The sequence below is a fragment of the Theobroma cacao genome, chromosome 4 (genome assembly GCF_053813885.1).
Source record: "Theobroma cacao isolate CCN51 chromosome 4, ASM5381388v1, whole genome shotgun sequence".
Classification (NCBI taxonomy): Eukaryota; Viridiplantae; Streptophyta; class Magnoliopsida; order Malvales; family Malvaceae; genus Theobroma; species Theobroma cacao.
The window spans coordinates 36,232,873-36,250,011 of record NC_142642.1 but is presented as its reverse complement, the minus strand read 5'-3'; the positions used below and the strand labels follow the sequence as shown (position 1 = coordinate 36,250,011).

At 32.5% G+C, this 17,139-nt stretch overlaps 2 protein-coding genes across 7 annotated transcripts; one reads left to right on the top strand and one right to left on the bottom strand.

Annotated features, from left to right (window-relative positions):
- Positions 1 to 1,016: 1,016 nt before the first annotated feature.
- On the top strand, positions 1,017 to 3,584 carry YUC3 (YUCCA 3). Its single transcript, XM_007034490.3, has 3 exons — positions 1,017 to 1,910; positions 1,997 to 2,368; positions 3,044 to 3,584. Exons 1-3 carry the CDS (start codon positions 1,218 to 1,220, stop codon positions 3,269 to 3,271), a joined length of 1,293 nt encoding a protein of 430 aa, XP_007034552.3. The 5' UTR covers positions 1,017 to 1,217; the 3' UTR covers positions 3,272 to 3,584.
- A 3,192-nt stretch (positions 3,585 to 6,776) lies between these two features.
- Positions 6,777 to 15,736, bottom strand: HCAR (coenzyme F420 hydrogenase family / dehydrogenase, beta subunit family). Of its 6 annotated transcripts, none has more exons than XR_016025846.1 (21): positions 15,605 to 15,736; positions 15,412 to 15,517; positions 15,199 to 15,283; positions 14,393 to 14,504; positions 13,547 to 13,631; positions 13,406 to 13,447; positions 13,210 to 13,288; positions 12,614 to 12,665; positions 12,455 to 12,517; positions 11,960 to 12,057; positions 11,362 to 11,397; positions 11,218 to 11,279; positions 10,910 to 10,937; positions 10,120 to 10,199; positions 9,853 to 9,922; positions 9,716 to 9,773; positions 9,212 to 9,276; positions 9,032 to 9,126; positions 8,824 to 8,953; positions 8,503 to 8,660; positions 6,777 to 7,188 (listed from the first exon to the last, which is right to left on the bottom strand). XR_016025846.1 is itself a non-coding variant. In XM_088805460.1 (20 exons), exons 1-19 carry the CDS (start codon positions 15,672 to 15,674, stop codon positions 8,863 to 8,865), a joined length of 1,377 nt encoding a protein of 458 aa, XP_088661586.1. In that variant the 5' UTR covers positions 15,675 to 15,736; the 3' UTR covers positions 6,777 to 7,188; positions 8,824 to 8,862. The 6 variants fall into 6 exon arrangements, 4 of the variants coding, with proteins under 4 accessions (XP_088661586.1, XP_088661585.1, XP_007034548.3 ...); XR_016025847.1 differs by having other exon boundaries at positions 6,777 to 7,134; XM_088805460.1 differs by lacking the exon at positions 8,503 to 8,660.
- Positions 15,737 to 17,139: the final 1,403 nt, after the last annotated feature.

Sequence of the window (17,139 nt, the reverse complement as noted above, 5' to 3'; positions counted from 1 at the left end):
ATTCTTCTAAGAGTTGAACAAAGGAATGAAAGCTTTGCACCCCAGAGTATTCAGTGAACCTTCAGAGCATCTTTCCTAGATTCAACCTGATGGACCACTCAAATACCGATCAACAAAACCCAGCAGTTGATCCAAGAACACGCAGAACATATATGGCTGCAGCAGACACGGGTCAATTCCCTTCAAGATTAACTTTCAGGGATTTCTTTGGTCCTATAGGTATTAGTCATTCATGTAGACTTCGTTAACATTCTATCAGGTCGCTCAAAATATATAATCACTAATTACCATAAAGCCTGCCCTGTTTATACCTTCTTTAAAACTTTAAGGCAATGAAGTACTATTATCTTAACGAAAGCAAATTTAACTGAAAGATTGGTCAGAAGAGCTGGACCACAGGACTGAAAAGCTCTGCTAGCTTAAGCCTGTACTGGAGCTAGATGAATAAAGCTTCATTTCACTCAACCGTACCACATGTGCCTTAGTAAGGCCTCCTTTTTACATAGGGTAACAGACAGAAAGCTGGCTTGGTGCTTATAATTGGTTTCTCCATGCTTTAAAGCTTAGAGTAAATAGGTTGACAGATAAGGGCATTTTAAAATGATATTGGATTCTATTAGGATTCTGGTTAGGATTTTTTAATTTCTTATAGTGCATGGAACCAGTAAATTAGAACTTTGGTGTAAAACCAATGTACTGAAAGTTTGATCAGCAGCGTTTCTTGTTTGTTTCCATCTTTTCTATATCCTAACAATTTCAAGCTATTTCCTCAAATGAGTAGAATATAAGTTTTAGAGACTTCATATAAAATATGTAAGTTGGGGATTCTTTATGTATGGTATCAAAAGTAATAAATAATAGCAGGTGGCCGGAAGCTTATGATTTGAGACTGACCCTCAAAGCATCGTTTTCAAATCCCAATCACATGCTACTCTCATGGCCAAGACCCTCTCTATTTAACCCCCTCCACTCCTCTTTCCCCGTTCACACACATCATTTCAAACAAATTCCATTTTATTCTCTTCTCCATACTTCTTGTCCTATCCATCTTACCACATACATATCAAACCAGCTTCTTCCCTTCCCCTCCGTTATTCATTCTACTCTTTCTTTTTGTGTTCCTGTCACAACTTTGGCTGCTAAAATATTGTTCAAAACCTGTCTCTCTCAATTTTTGAATCTTTTTACCAGCCAAAAAGTCAGACAGACATATATACATGTCTAGCTCCTGCCTTAATATACCGACCATGTTTCAAACTTTTGCTCCTGAGGACTTTTTTACTCGCCGGTGCATATGGGTGAATGGACCTGTGATAGTTGGGGCAGGTCCCTCCGGTCTTGCTGTCAGCGCTGGTCTTAAAAAACAAGGCGTGCCATTCATACTCCTTGAACGAGCAGACTGCATTGCCTCTCTTTGGCAGAAAAGAACTTACGACCGCCTTAAGCTTCACCTTCCTAAACAATTTTGCCAGCTACCCAACTTTCCGTTTCCAGAGGACTTCCCTGAATACCCCACTAAAAATCAGTTCATAAACTACCTTGAATCCTACGCAAAACAGTTTGATATAAACCCACATTTCAATGAGACAGTGCAGTCTGCCAAGTATGATGAAACTTTTGGATTGTGGCGAGTCAAAACCATTTCAACAGGTGGTCCTAATCCTGTTGAAGTTGAATATATTTGCCGGTGGCTTGTAGTGGCCACAGGAGAGAATGCAGAGAAAGTAGTTCCAGAATTTGAAGGCTTGCAAGACTTTGATGGCCATGTAACACATGCTTGTGACTACAAATCTGGTCAAAGTTACAGCGGAGAGCGTGTTCTAGTAGTTGGCTGCGGCAATTCAGGCATGGAAGTTTCTCTAGATCTTTGTAATCACAATGCATATCCGTCAATGGTTGTTCGAAGCTCGGTAAGTGAAACATTTCACCTAATCATGCTATGCTATGAGTGAAACTTATTTCTATGTATAATCAGTCTTTTTTCTTTGATCAACAGGTCCATGTATTGCCAAGGGAAGTTTTTGGTAAATCAACATTTGAATTGGCAGTATTGTTGATGAAGTGGTTACCTCTTTGGCTTGTTGATAAGATAGTGCTCATTCTGGCGCTTCTAATACTTGGAAATATTGAAAAATATGGTCTAAAAAGGCCTTCTGTAGGACCTTTAGAGCTCAAAAACACTGCAGGAAAGACTCCTGTATTGGACATTGGTGCATTACAGAAGATTAGATCTGGTGGCATCAAGATTGTCCCCGGGATCAAAAAGTTCTCCAGGGGCAGAGTTGAGCTTGTCAACGGAGAAACTCTTGAGATTGATTCTGTCATTCTTGCAACTGGGTATAGAAGCAATGTTCCTTCATGGTTAAAGGTGAGGCAGGCTCTCTATGTTTACTTATTTCACATTTATTTGTTTTATTCTATTTTTCTGTTATGGGATTCATGTGACAGTTATGGAAGTCTGACTCTATTTTAGATTCTCCCCTCCCTTTCCATTTCTTGTTTTATACTCAGCATATTTTTAACTGATTAAGACATTCACATGTTTTTATTAAATTCAAAACTGCGGTCAGCATTGTTAGTTTTGTCTGATGGTTTGTTTTTTGTCCTATTCATAGATCAAAATTCTGGTAGTTTATAATATTTTGAGAAGCTTCTTCTGTTATCCCCTTGTATTTTTCTTCAGATTAGGAATTGTATGCTAATAGTAGAAACCATTGATTAACTTATTGCTGTCTCCCGGAGCAAACAATAGGGGGTGAAAAAGAGAAGAGAATGGGTTTTTTCCCCTCTGTCATTTTCTCACCATTAATGATTTGGATATCTAACAAACAATCAGACCCTGGGCAGCTTTTATCTTTCTTTGCTTTGTTATTATCCCTTGGTTTTTTTGGAACCTGTCAAGTTGTTAGGTTCTGCATCTGTTGTGGGAAAATAAACTCCAGACATTTATCCTAAACACATTTCTGAACTGACGTATGTTTTTTTCCTAGATAAGAGATCAATAAGTCTGAAATTTCTGTTTTTGGAATGCTTGTCTGTACAGGAAAATGAATTCTTTTCAAATGATGGAGTTCCAAAGAATCCATTCCCTAATGGGTGGAAAGGAAAGGCTGGGCTTTATGCAGTTGGGTTCACAAGGAGAGGTCTTTCTGGTGCATCTTTAGATGCTATCAGTGTAGCACATGATATTGCCAAAAGCTGGAAAGAAGAAACAAAGCAGAAGAAAAAATCTATGGCAGCAAGGCATCGGAGATGCATATCACATTTCTGAAACTATGCTACCATCTTGAAGTAGTAACTGTTAATGAAATGTTCTTTTTCTTTGTATCCGCTTGTTAGTTCTTTTATTTGGCAATTGATTGATCAGAAATGAGATCAATTTGTGTAGACAATAATGTAGAGCACACAGGACACAGGAAGTAGCCCTCTCCTCTCCTGAAAGAAAAACTCAACATCTGCCAATGACCGGGCATTTTTCATTTTTGGACAAAGGAAGATGAGGCTAATTTATTGTTTTTTATCTTTTAATCTGGTTCCATTCTCTAGGAAACTCTGTACTGCAACATTAATAAATCCACAAGTCAAATGGGAAGTAGTTCACCCTATACCTCTTCCCCTATTCCTGGTCCAACTAGACGTTATTACTAACTGATGGGACTCTCTCCAGAATTTTGTCCACCTAGGGCCCATTAAATAGGTGGACCCCAGGTCCATTATACCCAGCATTCTAAAAATTAGAATGGGAGAAAAAAAAGAAGAAGATCAAAGAAAGGTTTAGAGCTCTTTGTTTCCACGTTTTCTTTCACATGGCTAGAGCCCACAATGAAAGGATAAGTAAATCTTATGTTTGGAAAATGTGTAGTATCAATGCAGGAAGCACAGACCACATAGTGAACAGCTCTTCATTCTTTATTTACTTGAAGAATGCTGGTGATATTATGGGAACAAATTAAAGTTGTTCTCATCTTTTAACTTCAGTCCATGGAAGATGAAAATGGATGTATCATTATGACTCCCAACCATCAATTTATCAGTTTTAATGCCCTCGAATACATGCCTTTAAGTGAAACAAGTTCAACTTTCTCTTGGAGCTATTTCAATAGCTTCAGCTGGAATTTCTCAAGATCTTTTACTCACATATTTATTGTTTTGGAGCCAAAACAAGCTAACATTTGTTAAAAGCGAACATTCTTTTGTTACGAAAACATTTTTCTCTTTTTAATAAGTTAATCTTATCTTATACGATGTATAATATTTACGTTTAAAAGTTTTTCAAGATTCTCTTATCTACTTAATATGAAATTGAAATATTTTATTTATTTCTTTTAAAACACTTGAAAGAAATAATTTAACCTATTATCAACCACCTTAATTGATTTTTTTATGAAAGTGCTTGTCATGGATCGAATTCCTTTAAATATTATTTTACTATAAAGTCATTATATTCTCTTAAAAAATTAATTTAATAGAATTTGTAATGTGTCTACGTATATAAAATTTTTAAAAATTTTTTATATTTGATTGATTTGAAATTAAAACATATAATCTATTTTTTTTAAAATTTATGATATGACACCTTTAATTAATCCCTGAAGTAGAATAAATTATTCTGACATGCAATATGAAATTCAGCTCCGTTAGCTTGACATGGATCTTTATAGGAACTCAGAATTGCAGCTTCCGAGAAGCCAGAGTTAAGGAAGAAAAAGATTATATCCTGTTATAATAAACAATCAGTAATGTAGGAATTGCTATCCAAGTCTTTCTCAGCACTACGATCCAGCCAAAGTTTTGCTTCTTTTTCCCATGATTCACCTTTTTCTCCACTCTGGTTCGACTAGAGCTGGTTTCCCATATTTGACATTGGAAAGAAAGGACAAAAAAAACTACATTTTCTACAAAAAAGAAATGTGGAAGCATAGACACACCATATGACCACCCATGCTGTTGATTCAAACTTGTAGAAAAGCCCCAACTCAATGGCCCTTACCGAATTCCTTCAACACCACACAATCAAATATTTCCTATAATATATTTGATCAAAGTGAGTCTCATTCCTCAAAGCCATCTGCAGGTTTTTCTTGCTCAACTGGTTTCAAGAAAAGGAAAAGAAAAAGCAAAGATTTGACAGTCTGAAATTTGTACTTCTAGCCTACAACATTAAAACTTACAACTGTGCATCTGTCCAATTACAATAGAATTGTATGTTCTCACAAATCTGCAACCTCTTACTTGGACATCACAGTCACCTAGAAAATAAAATCACATGGGGTGGTTATAGCTTATCTCTCTTCTTACTTCCATGGCAAAGACCCATTCCTTCTTGTTGGACAATAAAAGAGTTCACTGTTTTACATGGCTACTATATATAGTAATTCTGCATTTCATTGTCATGAATAGATACATGCATACTTACATTTCCCTGCATCGGAGGCATGTTTTGCATCTGCATGCATGGAAGCATAAATGAATTGAAGATATTGAGCTTCAGATTTTGAAGTCAGACAGAGAGCTACACTGACCCTTTCAATTTTCCAAGTTTCTTTTTGGAGAGCAAAACGCAAATGTTGCACATGTTTGTGTTCTCAAATCATGGTTAATTCAATTCTAACTTCTAAGGTTTAATAACCTCCTAAACCTCTAATAGCATGTTTGGTTGGGAGAATGGCTAAGCCATTCCCCCTTTATTCTCAAAGAATTTTGGTTCTTTTATTTGGTTGAAAAATGATCCAAGAAATAGCCATTTCATAGGAATGGTTATTTTTCAAAATCCTTCAAAATCAAGGAATAGCTAATACCATACTCCCTCATAGTATTAGTTATTCCATGGTTGAGAAATAAATTCAAAAATTAATAAAGATAAAAATACCCCTTACAAGTTTGAAAATTTACAACTTTATTGGTATAAAATATTATTTTTCTCTCTCTCCTCTTTCTCTCACTTGATTCTAACTTTTAATGAAATATTAATATTAAATTATAAATAAAATATTAATATTTAAATTATCAATTATTAATAAAATAAATTATAAATTATTCCTATTTAAAAACAAAATAAATTAAAAATAAATAAACATAATATCATTTAAATTAGATAAACAATATTAATAATTAAATCATCAATTATTAATATTTTAAATAAATTACCAATTATTAATATTTAAAAAATAAAATAAAAAATTAATCATAATAATATTTAAATTAAATAAAATATTAATATTTAAAATATCTATTATTAATATTTTAAATAAATAATCAATTATTAATTTTCAAAAATAAAATAAAATAAAATAATTGATCATTATAATATTTAAATTAAATAAAATATTAATATTTTAAAATATAAATAATTAAATTATAAATAAATATTAATATTGAAATTATCAATTATTAATATTTTAAATAAATTATCAATTATTAATATTTTAAAAATAAAATAAAATAAAAATTAATCATAATAATATTTAAATTAAATAAATGTTAATATTTAAATGATTAATTGTTAATATTTTAATTAAATTCTAGATTATTAATATTTAAAAAATCTAATAAAAATAAAATTTCACAAATAATAAATGGTGTTTTTGACTTTTTATTTTCTATTCTTTTTTTATTCTAAAATTATTGTTACCAACCAAACACTACAATAAGTCATAATAATTATTTCTATCCTATTCCCTTTGTCATATCAAACTAAGTAATAATTATTCTATTTCCACATAATAATTATTCTATTACATTTCTGTCTATTTCGCCAACCAAACGTATCATAAATATTTCATAAAAAAGAAGAAATTTTTATATATAAACCAAAGCATTCTTAGATACTATGAATCAAAACCTGCCAACAGAACGCAACCAAAACTTTGAGTCAGTGTTCATCCTGACGAGTGGTCCAAGCCAAAGGGTTAGTAACTAGTCATGGCTCATGACTAGACAACGAACAGAACCAAGCCTTTTAATCCAAAAGAAAACAGTGCAAAATCAGATCAATCCAGACGGTGTTAAGCAAAGCCCCAGTTCAGATAAGCAGCATATGTTGGTTCTCAGGACCTCACACTCACTAGTTGGAGAATGTCATGTTCAACATCACCGGCTACTCAAAAAATGTGATTGGGTTTAAACTTCGCTTCCCTGAAACCTCACACTCAAGTTCCTTCTCAGAATTTCATTGATTTGGTTTAAAATCTGTCGATACAAAGTCAATGAAGCATCTTGGAATTCATATTTTGGTTCAAAGCACGACAAAATTGCACCCATTCAAAATATATATCATATAGACCGTACATATATACCAAGCTACAGTAATATCAGCTTAACTTATCAGTACTTGAAAGAAAAACAGCAGAGACGTTGCAGGGCAGAGGCGAAGGGGAGGGGGTGCTAGCAGCCGACCCCCCCAACCTAATTTTACATTTTTTATAATTTAGCTTTATATTTTTTAAATTTTATAATTTCATTTTCACAAAATTTTTAAAGTTTTTTAGTATTTTTTATTTTTTTGAAATTTTTTAATTTTGTCTCAACAATAATATTTTATTTGGTGAGATGTCTACAACAATTAATTTTAATAAAACTAAAATAAAACCTATTACAATAAAATTATTTTCGAATTCAACTTCTTCAAAACTTTACAACTACCACCTCTTGTTCTCTTTTCTTTTTATCAAATATTGTAGAAATATAAAAAATTATTTTTTATATTTTTTCTACCTCCCAGCATTCTTTGTGCAGGAAACCTCTAGTTAGTAACTTAATTTTTATATCATAATAATTGATAAATTTGATTTACTTATTTTATTTTTAATATTTTCAACTGTTAAATTTTTTTATTTAATAATTTTTATTTGTGATTTTGATTTAGAATTTACCGTCTTAAATCATTTTTTGTTGAAAGTAACAAAAACATGGATTTGATTAAACACCTAAAATTAGTTATTACTTATTTATTTAAATATTACTTGATTGCTATCCTACAAATTCTTTGTATTTTTTTACTTAAATTCTTGTGAACAATTAAGTTTTTCATTTGAAATTACCTTTTCATTAAATTGTTTATTGATATTGTATTTAAATTTTATGATTAATTTTAGAGAATTGCTTCCCCATTGAATTATTTATTGATAGTCTTAATATTTTTTTAAGAGATTACTTGCCATTTAAATTTTTATTATTATATTTGTTAATTTTTATTTATTGTTAAGTTGAGATTATTATCATTATTAAATTCTTGATAATTTACTAGTTAATTCTTTTAAATAAATTATCACAATTAATTTCGTTCAATAATTTTCAAATTTTATTTATATAATTTTCATACAAATTTTTTTCATCTAAATTGTTTTATATTTTTTTTAAACATTGAACTTACAATATGAATGTTTAATAGACATTATCTTTGACTTTTCGTCCTTTCAAACATGAAATTTTGACTTCATCACTGGTGCAGGGTCTGATGTGTTCCTAAAAAACTTGCCAGCCGGTTGAGTCTCAAAGGCTTACCAATTAATGTTACATGTGCCACCCATTTGCAAATCTCCACCAATTTTGGCGGATTTGGAACCGATACAAGCACCATTCTTCCCTCAGCTGATTAGGCATTTGCCACGCAATACAGGAGGATACAGCGAAAGATGGTACGTTGGCTACCAAACATATTACTATACAAGGGAAAACCGATACTTTTGTCAACCAACAGGTGTCGAGACAATGACATCTAATCTACACATGACTTCACCAAGATCACAATATCATCATATAAAATAGCATTCTCATTCAAATAAATTTGCATGTCACACCATGGAAGGAAAATTTTTTACGTACATAAGTACCCTCATTGCTTGCATTTTCACCATCTAGAGGCTACTTCCGGGTAAGCATTTGATCAATCTGACCGTTCTGATTGTATGCATCCACAAGTTTCTTTGCGTATGAAGGAATATGCTTATCAGCTCTGCATGTATTAATGTTTTTGCAAAATTAAAAACAACCCTGATGGAATAATACAAATTCGTTGCTCAGCAGAATATACCTTTGTTTTCCCCAGGTGCGGTTCGCATACAAGTAGTTCCTTATGGTATGGTAATCAAGTGAATAACGGGCAAATTCCAGACCCTTTGGCCCAATCTGAACAAAATGGGGACAAAAGAACAAATTACATTTTCAGTTGCTTTTTAGAATAAATGTGTTGTATATGCAGAAGAATCCTTACCAAGTTTAGCAAAAAAGCGATCAAATTCCCAATAAACATAGGGGCAGGTTGAGAAGGACCCTTTCCTGAAGGCAAAAAAGAGAAAAATGTCAGCACGAGTATTAGATGGTGTGGACATTGTGAATCATCTAAATATAGTTCAGTCATTTTGAAGATAAACAAAATACGAAGACAAAATGAAATACAGCTATCAAGGCTTCTATAAGAACTTGATATACTGTATAAGCTGTAATTTCTTTTGTAATAAAAGAATCAGCAAATGAATAAATTAATTCCAGTTTTAATTTTAAAATACAGAAAATAAGTTTGACAAAATTCACTTAGCAGCATAAATTACATTTTTCTCACATTAAATTATCCAAAATAAACATATGAACTCAACTAGCCACAGTTCCAAACCACAAGACCTGCACCGTATTTCCAATTATGAAGCTTGAAACCCATGATTATGCACTGCAGCCGAAGTGAAAATGATTTTAGTTTAAAGGAAGATGAAATACATACTGAACTTAGCATCATCATCTGCTTTAACAGTCTCCATAACAAATGGTTGCCGATTACCCTGAAATAAAATGTTTTGAAATCAGTTTTTGTTCCTCAAATGCTATAGCAGCTCAAGACAACATAGCTTTAGGGTTTACGCTACTAGTTGTTGGAGTGATCTCCAAAAAGTTCTCTACCAAACTCAGCATTTCTCTGCCACGTTCATTTCTACAGTACAAAGCATTGAAATGAAAAATTATTTCTCTTGAGATTGATAGCAACTCAAGAATCATTATGCAATACAAGACAGCAACAATTAGAGTGATAAGGTCAATGTTTATAAACTGAAAGAAAGAAATGGAGAGAGAGAGACGTGGGGCACATTTAGCAAGCAGCTTGTGCATTTGATGTAGTAGAGAAAGTACCTGACTGTAACATATTGTGGATGCTGTGTCATGCTGATTCCAGAATATTTTGGAACACCCATGTATCCAACCACCAGATCCTGCATTGGCCAAGAGAAAAAAAAAGGATAGTTCCAAGTTGAGTTGTGTCAGCAATAAAGTGCAAGAAAACTTCCTTGGAGCTTCTATGAGCAAATATTAACCTGGCAAGATCTAACATAGATACCAACTAAATGCATGTAGTATAATATCTAGCAACATGCTGGCAGTTCTCAGTTTATCAGGGCTGCAAAACATCTGACCAGGTGAACCTTGAGTGATGGAGACAAAGGATTGCATGGACTGGCAATACTACTAACTAGCAAATAAAGAGAATAATATTCTTTTCTTTAACAAGAATCAAGAAAATATGGAGAAAATGTTTTAAGAACTGAACTAATCACTGAAATATGAAAAAGAAAGATTTAAGGGTTAAGGACCGAGATGTTAAACTCCAGCTAACTATAGTTCATTAAATCATGTTCTCAGCAACATACAATAACAACTTGAGTGTAGCCAAGTCCATGATCAATGGACTGCTCGTAACCAATAAAGAAGAAATATGATCATGTTGCACTAAAAGATTTCACAGACCACTTACATTTAGGGCAATTATTTAATTAATTATCATATAAAAAACCGTGCCATCATAAAATGAACAAAAGCAATTTCACTGCCCTCTCATATAAAGATATTGAGTAAATAACTAAGGCAATTCTATTAACAAATATAAAAATCAGAGGATAAGCTTCCTTAAATAAATTAAACTCACCGCTAATGCATTCGTGTAGTCAAAACAGCTGAAAAACACATGAAACTTTGGCTAGTTAGAAAATTTTTCCGCATGATGATATGCACAATATAATAGTTTTAGATCATATCTTTAATAACCCAAAAGAATTATATCATTTCCTCAATTTATATGATCCTTGGATGAAGAAACACTAAGACCTCCCAATTCACAGAAGGAGACAATCTTAGAAACCTATCTAGCCAAATTTGGCCCTCACAACTTTTACATGAGCATTTGCCTAGGAAAAGCTTAAGTTGTTAAATCAAATGGAGACAACAGGAAATTACCTATAGCAAGATGGAGCAATAACATCAACTAACTCGTTTGCTGGTAGACAGAAATAAGGAACCTGCTTTAGTGAAGATTTAAAATGGATGAAGCAGGATGAATGTGAGAAACAACCCAGATTGAAAGTACAAGAGCTTTGTTACCTCTTCAATATGGCCATCCAAATGCTTTAAGTGGACCTAGCAGAATACAAAATAGCCATGTAAGGGAAAAAAAAAAAAGGTGTATTGTGCTTTTTTGGTACTTATATCATCCCTTTTGATATGGGACAGCAAACAGTTGAACAAATACTCAAAATTAGCACAATATAAACATTTAAGTAATTAGTCATCAACCTGCCTTGATTGTATAAAATGTTAATCCAATGCTCTCTCAAGATAATGTAAATGGCTTAGTCAGTGAATATTATTCACATCTATTATGAACAAATGGAAAACAACTATCATCACTGTTTAATCCCAATGATGACCAATTACCAACTACAACAATATATTCTACACTTTTTGAGATTGTTTCAAAAAGAAAGGCAAGATAAACATCATGAGGTACAATCTCAAGGCACCAAGTAACCTACAGCTCACACCTCTCCTTTATTTAAATACATTGAGACTTTACTACCATAAGAACTACATGCCCTGTAAGTTGACAGAACGTTGTTCACGATAATATGCTTTACCCCCACAAGCAAATATCTTACCATGCATAACTTGAGACAAATAAAAGGAGTTTTTCAGCACAAACCTTGTAATCTTGCATAAACTCATAATGCAGAACAGTTTCTGGTTCACTACTTGCTGCCTTTAGAAACTTATCTAGGCCTTCTCGAGTTCCATTATCAACTGTCGAATAAGAGTATTCATAATGATTGAGATGTGTCCCATAATTCAGGTACTAAACAGTCTAATGTGCCGATCATTTATCCATTTAATGCTTATGAATTTTGAAGAGATACAACTAACAGAGCAATGATGAACCATAAAACCTGTCTGTTATCCAAGTGCATAACCTGGAATAATTTAATCTCATAGTAACTGATAGCAAATCTAAATGAAAATCATTCAAATTCTTTTAGTACAGAAAACCTATTTGTCTTATAAATAAATGAAAATGCTATTCCAGATGAACTATTTATAAGTTACATAGATACTAGCTAGTTTTGCCTAACATGATTTTATAAAAGAAAAGCTGTACAGAGTAAAAAGAACAAAAAAGAAGAAGATATAAACTTTCAATTACCACAATTGGTGCCTAACACATAAAGCTTGTCCAAATTTAGATGGTGCTCCACGGATCTTAATGCTGCAGTTTAAGAAATCACTCTGCATTACAATAGTACAAGTCATAATATAGAAATAAGCATAACAAGAAACTGTTAGGATATAGCATCAAGCATACCCTGCACTTGGCATCCCACACCACAGAAAAGGAGACGCTTCACCCCAGCAGCCTGTAAAATTGAAAATATGACCATTCAATCTCACTTAACTTCTACATTGGAAATCAAAACATACAACTATGAGAGAGTTTTTGTCAGAAACCACAAATTCGCAATCAGCAAATGGTAGAAATGACAAAAGAAAAGCAACCAATTAAGGTAATCATTAAATATATTATTCATTGATTAGAGTTTTTTTTTCATATAATGTTCTGCAGGAAAAATGTGACATCTTATCTTGCCACTTGACTAGGTCATTTTGGCATTTTCATTGCCTTTTTTTTTTCGGTTTTTTGGAAGGTTAGGTGTGTGGTAAGGTATATGGGTAGACTGGGTTCATCCTTTTTTGATTAAGTCAGTGCTAGTTTGTCTGTCTATAATTAAGAGTCTAGGCGGTGTTGCTGTCATTGTTCACCAACTCCTCCATAGTAGTCTTGTTCTATAAAAAATGCTTTTAAAAAATGAGCTCGCAAGGACAACTAAGTAGCCATCATCCATGGTTCTAAAGCATAAATGATATAAGTCCTCTACAAATATAATCAAGAATGAAAAGCACCTCAACCAGGGCAAGGGTATTCAGATTAGGAGACAATGTTGGTTTGACTCCTTTAGCAGCTAAAACTTCATCTGGTGTCCTGTCGGAAACAAGGAGTCAAAAGGAAGATTTTCGATATCAGAAGGTAAAATAAGTAAAAGAAGTAACATAATTGAGTCAGTAAGTTCAAATTTGGGAAAGAGCAAATAAAACTAACCTAGCTAAAATGGGCCTTGGTGACAGTCTGTCATCTGGATCACTGCATATAATAAATGTTCAGAAACAAAAAGGTAATGCTAACTTTTTTAATTATAAACCATGTTTAGTTCATCCTTTATCAATTAACAACAATTCCTACCTCTGAACACAAATAACAGCCTCAACCATGCCTGCTTTTAGCATTTCTATTGCAATAGTTGTAACTATCCCAGTCCACTGAGCTCCTAACAATGGAGAAAATTGCAGTGTGCATGAAAATTAGGCTGCAGATCAATATCATGGACGATACAAAGTATTATTAGCCCCACATCCTGCCTCTTCACCCTTCAATACAAGAACCCTCTCCTCCCCCCTGCCCCATCCACATGCACACACAAATAGAGGGCGGTTTTTTTTTTTTTAAAAAAAAAAGAAAAATCCCATGCACTGAATTTTTTCCATTCATTTGACTTTAATTCTGATCTTTTTATATTTATCAAGAGGCTTGTTAATGCTGAACAAAAGTAAGAGGTAGAAAACCCCATATTCCATACACTATACTAGAAAAACATAACATATAGGTGCATCACTATGATTCCATTTTAGAATTTCCAAAATTAGCACTAATTTACCTTTTGAGCATATTTAAATTATATCCACCACTCTCCAAGTCCTGCAAAATAATCTCATGTCTTCCCCCTTTCAAGTTATAAAGAACATCTTGACAGTGCATAATTTAAGTTCCAGCTAACAAGACTTGTTTATTAACAGTATTTCAAAAATTAAACTTAACCTCAAAGTTACTTTAGGATGATTTTTACAAATTTTCCCTTTGTTTGAACGATTTGGATGTAAGATGTATGTGATACCCACACCAGACTCCCTTAGAAAAACAAAATTGGATAAAATTAATAGAATTGATGTGCAAACATAATGATAAAGCACAAAAAAAAATGGTAACAGACTAACAGAACATAGGAAATTGTCATAATTTAGAAGGACATACCTTCTACTGGCTTAGTTTTACGAGCATATAGCAGCTTTTCATAGACTCCTAAATATGTCTCATCCAAGGAATCTGATTTCCTCCCTCTACCATGAACTACAGGTTCTAAGCTCTGAAAACGAAAGTAAACTAGTCAAACTGCTTTTATAACATCAAACAGGATTCTTATGTATTGGAATTACCGTACAGGCCAATACATAATTATTCAGGTATACAAGTTTGTTCAGAACTAAAATATCAAATAAACTAATGCAAGAAGGTTAAAAGGTAGCAAGATGTCACAAACTTATGTCACTCTATTCGTAAGTGGGGATATATACTTTAGAATTCTATTTAAAGTATAACAGAAAAACGTAGAATCTTAAAGCAATATATTTAATAAGTTACAAGGAAATTCTAGAAATAAGGTTTTCTAGGACCTCTCTTTTGTAGGTAAGTTATAGCTACCATTAAGTTGTTGCCTCAGCCACTTCAAAAGCAACATTTACATGCAACTAGATAGACCCGTCAAATGGCTAACCTGGCTCACAATTTAGAATGGCCAAGTAAATTGGAATCAATTTGAAGCTTTTCCCTTATACTAGATATGGTGCAAGCACACAATTTTATTAATATTTTCAATCATGTTTTACAGTCGATTATATGTATAACTACATTAGTCTTGTGAAAAGGTGATTGATTAAGCAACCTAGCATCTTCCTTTCATGCTTTCTTATTAACAATTTTTTTTTTCTTTATGTAACTAAAGCAAGCCTTTTCTAATCTTTTAGACTACTTAAGGAACATAAAAAGTATGTCTGACTTACTTCAATTTTGGACATTCCGTCTCCCAAGAAAGCACAAGCATCCTTAACATGGGCAACGTAATATGTATCACACAACCCACACCGACTGCCACATAAGTTGAAAAAAAAATATATATCAAAAAGCAAAAACCCAAACAAAAATGAAAACCATCAAACAATCAGAAAAAAGAATCAAGAAATGAAGGGTATTAAACAGAAAAGAAGGAAAAGAACCTGCAATGGTCTTTGGCTGGATAGGTACCTCCTGGTGGTATAGGCTTAGAGCGTTTCCGCCAGTCCTCTCTCAGCTTAACTGTTTTCTTCGCATTGGAGTCTGATTCTTTTACATAAAAACAAAGCCTAAATAAATGGAACACCTGATTGAGACATGCTTTCATGTCTTAAGTGTAAAAGAATTAGTGGGTACCTTTTGAAGAGGATGAAGAAGAAGCAGAAGAGAATATGGGTCGTGAAAAGCTGGAAATAAGTGAAGTCATCGCAGCCAGGCCAGGCAGCAGAAACTCGGAAACAGATGCCCCAAAGAAAGTACAGTTATCAGTGCAGGTTGCACCACATATTTCTTATTATAGATTATTATGCTAAAATCTATTTTCAGTAAATTACGAAAATGACCAGTATTGAATTAAAAATTCGTTTTTAAGGAAAATAAATGTATCCCAATTTTTTTATTTAAGAAAAAAATTCAAATCTTATTCTTTCAATAAAACATTATGTAACAATCAATTATCCAAGTAATCAAATATTCGGATAAATATATCCCACTTTTGATAATGCATGGCCATTATATTTGTCAAAATGGGCCTAACCCATTGAGTCGGTCTATTTTTTATTAATCATGGGATGAGTTAGGTCTAAAAATTTAGACTCATATTAAAACCGAATCTAAATGGAGCAGCTCATCAAATCAATAAGCTGAGGTGAGTTGAGACGGGCCAATCCTATGGGTCAAACAAATTAATAATTTTAATTAATTTAATAATTTTATATATTTTATTATATATAAATGATAGTTAAATTTTATATATTTAACATATTATTATTATTCAATTTATGAATTAAATTATAGAATAATTTTATTAATAAAAAATTAATTAAGTAGAATTATAAAAATAATTTTTTTGAAAAAAAAAAAATAAGCTAGCCCAACGTAGCTCATGAGCTAACAAGGAGTGGACTCAGTTGAGGTTTTGATAGTTCATATAAAAAATGGGCTGATCCAACCTAACTCATATTTTTTTAACTTATAAAGGCTTAGATTAGGTTGAGTCGGGTCGGCCCATATTGATAACTCTACCTAGTGTGGAACTATGTAATGGAATCTTAATTAATCCAAACAATAAACCTTTTTGATTCGATTAATAATTTTTGAGCTAATATTGCAACAAAGTAGACTCATCAAGACTTACTAGATGATTATTTATCCTCAAAGAGATTTTCTGAATGGTATGTTTAAACAGAACTATCACTTGGTGCAAATTACAGCAAAGATTTGAGACCTAGGACTCCAGGGTATTAAAGTTAATTTGCTAAACTACCCATTATACAGCCCCATGATAGAATAGCTTACCCTCAGTTCAAGCCAAAGGAAACAACAACTAGTTCACCACCTTTAACTCTCCAATGATTCTCATATAACCTCAATTTGTTACCATACAGACCGTATGCTGCAAGAGTCTTCCATTCTCATTAGAGGTTTTACTTGGCTGTAGTTGCTGTACATTTCTTTGAACTTGAAATCCTTCTCTTACAACATTTTCTTTCTTTGCAAAGTACAAACTCTTATAGCACGTTTAGTTCATTGAATATAATAATTATTACATGAGAATAGAATGAGATGAGAATAGAATAAAATAGGTATTACGTAATTTGGTATAATAAATGGAATAAGATAAGAATAATTATTATGATTTATTATAGTGTTTAGTTGGTAACAATAACTTT

Bases quoted from the DNA above. Each gene is read 5' to 3' on its own strand.
- YUC3 (XM_007034490.3), top strand. From the start codon at position 1,218: ATGTCTAGCTCCTGCCTTAATATACCGACCATGTTTCAAACTTTTGCT. The intron at 1,911-1,996 runs GTAAGTGAAACA...TTTGATCAACAG, and splicing joins CAATGGTTGTTCGAAGCTCG to GTCCATGTATTGCCAAGGGA. The intron at 2,369-3,043 runs GTGAGGCAGGCT...TTGTCTGTACAG, and splicing joins ATGTTCCTTCATGGTTAAAG to GAAAATGAATTCTTTTCAAA.
- HCAR (XM_088805460.1), bottom strand. From the start codon at position 15,674: ATGACTTCACTTATTTCCAGCTTTTCACGACCCATATTCTCTTCTGCT. The intron at 13,289-13,405 runs GTTAGTTTTATT...TGTTTCCGACAG, and splicing joins CCAAGGCCCATTTTAGCTAG to GACACCAGATGAAGTTTTAG. The intron at 11,398-11,959 runs GTTTGTGCTGAA...GTATTCTGCTAG, and splicing joins AGTTTATGCAAGATTACAAG to GTCCACTTAAAGCATTTGGA.